Raw genomic sequence first — 8,806 nt, forward strand, 5'->3', positions numbered from 1 at the left:
CAAATAGTTTTAAAGGTATTTTCATGGTAAATGTTTATCATCGCATTAGCTTTAAATGTTCATCATCATCATCATCATCATCATCATCTCTCTCTCTCTCTCTCTCTCTCTCTCTCTCTCTCTCTCTCTCTCTCTCTCTCTCTCTCTCTCTCTCTCTCTCTCTCTCTCTCTCTCTCTCTCTCTCTCACGCTAATGTATAAAGGACTTGTTATTCCAACAACTTGTTCATTTGGAAGCTGAATTAATCTATGTCGTGAGATTCTTATGCTGATTGGATGCTTATAAAACTTAAATTTAGCGACTCAATAATTGATTTTACATTCTCATCAAAAACTTAAGCATAAAAAATATAAGCTATATATGTTCATTTATTCCAATTGTCGTCAAAATTTCATATTTATATAAATACATATTTTAATATAAATGTTCTTCCCCGTGGAATCTATATTTTCACAATCAAATAAAAATGGTTTTGTATATCTACTCTTAAAATTATTTAAAAGTATGGAAAAATTATTAAAATTTTATTAAAACATTTTCTATTAGTTTCAATTTAAAGTATTTTCATGCAAAATGTTAATCATCATGTAGGAGCTTTGTACTATATAATTAATAAATATAGACCAAATATGTTAATTCTTCTCTAATCCTTCGTGTGAGCCCTATATTTACAATCAAATTACAATGCTTCTGTATATATACCCTTAAATTATTTACACAGTTTGGGAAGAGTATTAATTAAATTAATACATATTTTCTTTTAATTCCAACTTGAAAGTATTTTCATGTAAAATGTTCCTACCTGTATGAGCTTTTTAATATGTAACTTAAACAATAGTTGAAGATTTTTAATTGTTGCAAAATTATGTGGGGGGTTGTTGACACCTTTACTCAATATTTGTTTTGTTTTTCCTCTCCTTTATCTGAGTAAAAACGGAATCCATGGATGGAATCACAAGTTATAACACAGTTCATGGGAATATTCTTTGACACGTTAAAATATGGAACATTATTTATCATGAACCACAAGCAAGAATAGTTGAAAAAAGTGATGATTTAATTTGGAGCGGTGGGAATGGCACAAAGAGGAAAGTGGTTTTTGATTTCACTCTATTGGTTTTTCTTGATTCAGATTTGCATCTCAGAAGCACAGAAGCTGAGGTTTGGAAAAAATGGAGAGTTCAAGATTTTGCAGGTTGCAGATATGCACTATGCTGATGGAAAATCCACCCACTGCTTGGATGTCCTCCATTCTCAGTATGCTTCTTGCTCTGACCTCAACACCACTGCTTTCATTCAAAGGATGATTCTTGCTGAGAAACCCAACCTTATTGTCTTCACTGGTATATTATATATACATGCTCTTGTTGCTATTTCCTTTTCTTTTTGTCTCATCATTTCTTTCTAAGTGGGTATGCACTGCAAAAAGTTGCTAATATTGGAAACACTGTCTCATCCTTTACTTAATTAGCTTAATTGCAGGTTGGACTCTTGAAACAGGTTTTGGTTTGATAGAATTGGGGTAATTGAGGTGACTTACATTTAAAGGGTTATAATTCCAAGAAGGGATTAATCAGTTCAAAATTAATAACCAAAATTAACTTCATTTGTTCCTTCCAATTATGTTCTCAAGTGTTACTTTCCCTTATAACAACTTCTACTCAACAAGGATTAAAGACTTCATTCTAATTACTAGTGTTTGGGATAAAATGAACTTCTAAGTGAGTAACTAGATCAAAACTAAGAGAGTTTTGTATATATTAGCTTGGACTTTGAATTTTTTTCCTTATTAAATTTGTTGCAATTTGTAGTGTTTGATCCATGTTGAAGATATCGAGGATCTGTAGTGTTTGATCCATATTGAAGAATGTTAAGATGGATGAGTGGTCACACTAGGAAAGATAAGATACGCAGTGAGCGGATAAGAGAAGATATTAGGATGACGCCTATCATCGAGATGCTGATGGAAGATCAGTAAAGGTAGTATGGACATGTACAAAGAAGACCATTGGAGGCACTATTGAGAAGGGTTGATTAGGTGGTGTTTAGACCTATGAAGAGAGGTAGAGCCTAGAGGGAAAGTTAAAAGAACTTGGGAAGACATTGTTAAATATGATCTCATTGTCAATAATGTCCCTCACAATCTGGTTTTTGATCGAGCACAATGAATGACGTAGTGTGATCCATATAGCCGACCTCACTTAGTGGGATAAGGCTTTTGTTGTTGTTATTAAATTAGTTGCAATTTTCTTTTGAGTCTTGATGTGAGATATCCCATTGTGCTTATTCATATTGCCGTGACAGGTGATAACATATATGGATCTGATGCCTCGGATCCTGCTAAATCAATGGATGCGGCTGTTGCACCTGCAATCGCTTCAAACATTCCTTGGGTAGCTATTTTGGGCAACCATGACCAGGAAGGGTCGCTCTCTAGGGAAGGGGTGATGAAACATATTGTTGGGATGAAAAACACTTTATCTAAAGTCAATCCTCCTGAAGTGCACTTAATTGATGGTTTTGGGAACTATAACTTGGAGGTTGGAGGAGTTGAAGGCACTGGTTTTGAAAATAAATCAGTGCTTAATCTGTACTTTCTCGACAGTGGAGATTACTCCAAGGTTCCGTTCATTCATGGATACGGTTGGATCAAACCCTCTCAGCAACTTTGGTACCAACGAACATTTGAAAAGCTTCGGGTATTGTTTTACCTGTTCCATTGATTGGCTGTATTTTGGCCACAGTTCATTGCATTCTAAGATCCACTAAAGGGTTCATCCTGTTTCTCTTTTTGTTTTGTTTTTTTGTCATTTGTCTATAGCTGCTTATAGATTTCTGCCTATGTTGTGTCATAGTCAGTCCTAAGCCCGGATAAAGGAAGAATATTGTGTTAGGTCTGTGCCTCTGCAGCAGCTAAAACTGGCAGTGTCTTTAACATGAATCAAGTGATCCATATAGCCGACTTTACTTAGTGGGATAAGACTTTTGTTACGTGTTTCTCTTAGGCCTAAATATCCCAAAAGTTAGCTCAGAGTTAGAGTTAGGTCTAATCCGAATCTAATATGTATTCGAATTTAGAGCCTATATAGGGTAGACCAATCCTCACCCCTGAGCTAGTTTTAAGGGTAGTTAGGCCTATCCCGGATTCTAAAATGATATCAGAACCTATATAGGGTAGAGCAATCCTCACCCATGAGCTAGTCTTTGAGGTAGAGTTAGGCCTAACCCAAATCCAATAGTTACGTGATATGTCTACATCTGCTTATAGATGGAAGTTTCTGTGGGTCTTCATTACATATAAGACTGAATTTTCAGTTGTTTCCCTTGATAATATTTGGATTAACCATTCACTCTTTGCTCTACAGAAAGCTTACAAGAATGAACCAGTGCCTCAAAAAGAAGCTGCACCTGGTCTTGCATACTTTCACATCCCATTGCCTGAATATGCTAGTTTTGACTCATCAAACTTTACAGGTGTGAAACAAGAAAAGATTAGTTCACCTTCTGTCAATTCTGGCTTTTTCACAAGGTTGGTTGAGGCCGGAGATGTGAAGGCTGTTTTCGCTGGCCATGATCATGTCAATGATTTCTGTGGCAAGATGACAGGAATACATCTTTGTTATGCCGGGGGATTCGGATATCATGCTTATGGAAAAGCTGGATGGTCAAGGAGGGCAAGAGTGGTGGAAATTAGCTTGGAGAAGACGGAAAATGGCGATTGGGAAGATGTCAAGTCAATTAGAACATGGAAACGCCTTGATGATCAATATCTTACTAAAATTGATGGCCAGGTCTTGTGGAGCAAGAGTTTTGATGGTAAGATATCTGTGAAATACTAGGGCCACTATGTTCCTTGTTCTCAAACTTGTATTATATATAGACTGAGGGATGATTCTATCTTTAGAATTACACTTCATCATTTCCATATCTGAGTTGATAAAAAGATACAAGGAAGCAAATATTGAAAAATTGTTTACAGAACAAAAACCTATAACTATTTAATGGACATGAACCATTAGTAAACATTTCATTTATCAAGAACTAACTAGCACAAAAGCATAAGCTGATTGGGTTGACACATGGAGCTTTAAAACAGCTTCAGTACAAACTTGCAGTTAAAAATTTTAGGCCAAATTCTTAAACAACTTTAAGTGTGTGATAAAATGGTTGATATTTTCTTTTGTCTGAGGTACTAGTTATAGCTTTTTTATAACCTGTTTATGCTTTCCGTTTCATATCATCTAGCTTGATTTGATGTTTATTCTTATTTCATAAAACAGCTTCAGTACAAACTTGCAGTTAAAAATTTTAGGCCAAATTCTTAAACAACTTTAAGTGTGTGATAAAATGGTTGATATTTTCTTTTGTCTGAGGTACTAGTTATAGCTTTTTTATAACCTGTTTATGCTTTCCGTTTCATATCATCTAGCTTGATTTGATGTTTATTCTTATTTCATAAAACAGCTTCAGTACAAACTTGCAGTTAAAAATTTTAGGCCAAATTCTTAAACAACTTTAAGTGTGTGATAAAATGGTTGATATTTTCTTTTGTCTGAGGTACTAGTTATAGCTTTTTTATAACCTGTTTATGCTTTCCGTTTCATATCATCTAGCTTGATTTGATGTTTATTCTTATTTCATATAACAGGCAACCGCAGAAAAAAACAAGACGGTGGCTCTTGAAAATTTCCTGCAATGAGACAAGTATTAGTATCATAGAGGTTTTGGATCATCTCATAAGCTCTTAAAACATACCTACAGGGCCACACCCTATAAATTAGATGTTTCAATACAAGGTAGCTTGGCAAAGAACTAATAGAAAAGATGGATGTTCATTTACACAGTGTAATTGCAACTGTCCCTACATACTTGGAGAATAATAATCCTTTATTCTGTTTTTACCTATGGCATCAGCTTGAAGAAAGGTTTCTTTTAGAAGTTTGTTGATGGTATGAGACATGAATTGAGTGTATATTTCCAATATTTGTCTACATGATAGCTAGTGATAATAGGTTTGCAACCATAAATTTCTGTATGCAATTCAACATTTATTGCCAAGATTGACACCAATGTTTGATTACTTGATGGTATTATAGCTTAGCTAATTAGCTTTACAGCATCAAATTGGTGTGAATGGAGGGTTTGGTTTTCTTAGTTGTTGCTTAATCTACTGTTGTATACCTCACATCACAGTAAGATAATCTTCTATTATACTTCTTATTTCTTCTAGTCATGTGATTTTATCATTATCTGATATATTTTTAATGATCATCAAAATAATTACTTCTAAATTTCTTTTTACTATATTTTTTCTTTCAAATTCTCATGTTAGGATGATGGGCAAATCAGGGAGACCTTCAAGCAGCAAGTTTGCAAATCGCAAGCAATGTACATGTCCATTTTTTCATGGATTATTTTCTCAATTAGGTCATTCAACAATCAAATTTCCCTATGGATTAATCAATTGAATTTTTCCAATTGTTGGATTATTTACTTTTTAGATTAAAGAATATATACTGTAAGAGTGAATTTGCCTTTTTATTTCTATTTTTCTACAAATTGTTTAACATATTGTCTAACTTACCGGTGGAGTTAAATAACACCATTAGCAATATGGTGTTGATTTAGTGCTCGACAAGCTAGATTCTACAAAAGTAAAGATATAAGTTCAAACCCTGAAAAAGTCATATGTTGAGAGAGACAATCACAGTTTTCAAAACGAGACTTGTTACAATGAAATTACAATTTTTTTAAAAAAAAGAAAAACATTGACATCATTGCATTTAGAAGAAGGTTTATTCATATCTTGTTTTCTTCATAAAAATTGTAGATCTTTGTCTTAACTTTCCAATGAGACGGAAACTACTTGTTTAGACAATTGAAGCTCGAGGTATGCCTTACAGAAGGATATAAAGTCAAAATAGCACCTCTAAACCTGTTACAAGTGAGCACTGAGCGCCTTACACATATTAACACGAATAACTGAAACAAACTTGTATGTCACTATGCATTGTTTGTATTAAGAAATTTCAAAATAGGGAATAGAATAGAAGAGAATTTTAAGTGAAAACATTGTTCTCACGTGTTTGAGAATGGCAGAGGGTTATAACGTTAGGGGTGGTATGATATGGAAGAGACAATCTTCACTTCATTGAGGAGGTGTTGGAAGTTGGAACCAAAAATAAGCACTCTGAAGTGGTTCCTTATTGGGTCAATCTTTCAGCTAAGTCAAGCACGCTACGATTATTTTTTTTTCTTCTTAATTTTTCTGTTTGTTTTAACTAAAAATTAAAAGGAAAATTTGGGTAAAATGGAAAATGCAGAAAATAGAAAGGGTAGAAAAAAAACAATCATTCTTCTCTATCAACTTATACTTACTAGTGTAGTGGAACAAACCAGCTACAGATATTATCAAATGCAATTTTGATGCTTCTCTTCGTGATGATGGAGCTGGTGGTATGGGGATGGTGGCTCGAAATTGTGAAGGAGAAGTCATGGCTGCGGCTTGCTCTTTTCCTATCTCCAGTTTGTCACCACTCATGGCCTCCGCCATGACCATGAGATGGACGATTCAATTGGCTATTGATCTAGGATTTCGTCGGATTTGTTTGGACACGGATTACCTTCAATTATTCAAACATAGGAAAGCAAAGGAAGCCGTGAGATCTTATATGAGTTCAATTTTGCAGGATTTCCGTTTATTAATTCATGCTTTTGAAGTAGTTTCGCTTTCCTTTGTTAGGCGCACAACCGCGCAGGTAATATTGTTGCGGATTTTTTTGCTAGGAACGCTGAAACCTATGCTAATTCAGTGTGGGTAGAGGAGGTTCCTGTAGCCGCTTCCCATTTGGTTATTTCTGATGTAATGACTCAATTGTCGGTTGACACTTAATATTTCTTCAGTTTACTTTCAAAAAAAAAACTTATTCTTACAAGTGAGTGTCTTTATGTGTGGAATAAACAAATATATCCAATAATCAATATAGGGACTTAGATAAAAAGATCCATTTTTCAATCTAGTGATTTATAAATTCAAGTGCTCTATATATTTTCAAAGGCTAAACAACATACTATTTTGTCTTTTAGTGTTCAAGATGGATCTAGGTAGTATTAGAAAAAATTCGCCCTTTAGTGTTAAATTAATCCTGCCTTGGAGAACACAAATTATCTAATACTAGTGTTTCTTTACCCGTGCGTTGCACGGGGAATATGTGTATTGTACGTATTTGATACATCAATTAATACCTTGATTATTAAAAATATATTAAACAACAGATGAAATAGAAGAGTCTGAAATCGTAAGCAAAGTGGACAAAAAAACTTCTCTTTTGAGCCTGATTGAGATCAACAGAAACTCGTTTGATCTCGAGAAATGAATTTGGACTACACCTTAATCTAAATTCATTCCTCGGTTTCTATGTTTTCTTTCCTCCCACTTTCCCCTCTCCAACCGAACAAACCCTTAGTGTACTCATCGTTGCTGAGGGCACCAACTTCACAAATAGAGTCTATTGGTGGACTATCGGGTTGTATATTTTCCATGTTCTGGTTTTCCCTATGCTCTCTGTTGCGCTTCAAAATCGGCTTACTATTCGCTCGAGCTTGTGCAAATTTTCTTTGTTTATCTGATGGTTGGCTCGACATATTTTTCAAGGGATTTTGGACATTTTCGTCTTCTATTACAAACGGCCTAACATAAATATTAATTGAAGATTTGACTGAAGATCTTTTATGTTTCATAATGGATTTTTCTTTTCAGCCGTGCTTCAGTCGAGCTATTAGGAGTACTATGATCTGAAGTGAGGTTAGATGGAGGACTTGTAAATAACTGGGAACCAACGGGACTATTTGGGAAGGTTGGTTGACTAATATTAAGTCTGGAAAATCCTAGATTGAGCACGACTTCTTTTATTTTTATATTGTAGATCATGAGAAATAATAAAATGAGAAATCAGGGGATTCCTGTAAATATGCAGTAAATTAGGCTTGAGACTTTTCTTAATTTGAAGAGATGATGAAAACGATTTCAAGATTTAAAAATATCAAATTAGCCAAGATTGTCTCTGGCTCTGCAATAAAAGTCGGGTCAATTTAGTAAGGAGTAATCTCGGTAAATCTTAGATAATTAGGGATAATCTTTTAAAATTTTAATGTTAAAAGTTTCTCAGATTTAAAAATTTTAAATTTGTCAAGATTGTCTCTGCAATAAAAGTCAGGTCAATTTAGTAAGGAGTAATCTAGGTAAATATAAGATAATTAGGGATAATCTTTTAAAATTTTAATGTTAAAACTTTATCTAATTTAAAATTTTCAAATTATCCAAGATTGCCTCTGCAATAAAAGTCTGGAAATTTTAGTAAAGAGTAATCTAGGTAAATCTTAGATAATTATGGCAAAGTTTTTCCACAGGATTCGATGGTATTCTTAAATAAATAGAAAATCTTGTTGCTTACAACTTTATAAAAGAACATGTAAACTTATAAAGATCTAACCAAAATTTACATTCACATAACAGAAGTTTAATGAACCCATTGCAAATAATACTTGATAAACATCCATTGTTAATTGTCTCACTACATTTTTAATTAAAATTTGCATGACATAATTAGAAATATAAATCATGATTTATCTAATAATATACCCAATAATAACAATGAAACCAATTGTCAAAAGAAAAAACAATGAAATCAAGAGTTTGTTAGCATCAAACCCTTTACTCCTTGAGAAACAAAAATATATCTTGCACACAAATAGGACTACCATTCTAGTATATTAACTAAATATGAATACAAAAATGGACCTAAGC

At 33.7% G+C, this 8,806-nt stretch overlaps 1 protein-coding gene across 1 annotated transcript; it reads left to right on the forward strand.

Annotated features, from left to right (window-relative positions):
- The first annotated feature begins 959 nt into the window (after positions 1–959).
- Positions 960–5,080, forward strand: LOC130745179 (probable inactive purple acid phosphatase 29). Its single transcript, XM_057597327.1, has 4 exons — positions 960–1,343; positions 2,305–2,699; positions 3,366–3,816; positions 4,649–5,080. Exons 1-4 carry the CDS (start codon positions 1,076–1,078, stop codon positions 4,681–4,683), a joined length of 1,149 nt encoding a protein of 382 aa, XP_057453310.1. The 5' UTR covers positions 960–1,075; the 3' UTR covers positions 4,684–5,080.
- Positions 5,081–8,806: the final 3,726 nt, after the last annotated feature.

The sequence above is a fragment of the Lotus japonicus genome, chromosome 3 (assembly GCF_012489685.1).
Source record: "Lotus japonicus ecotype B-129 chromosome 3, LjGifu_v1.2".
Taxonomy (NCBI): Eukaryota; Viridiplantae; Streptophyta; class Magnoliopsida; order Fabales; family Fabaceae; genus Lotus; species Lotus japonicus.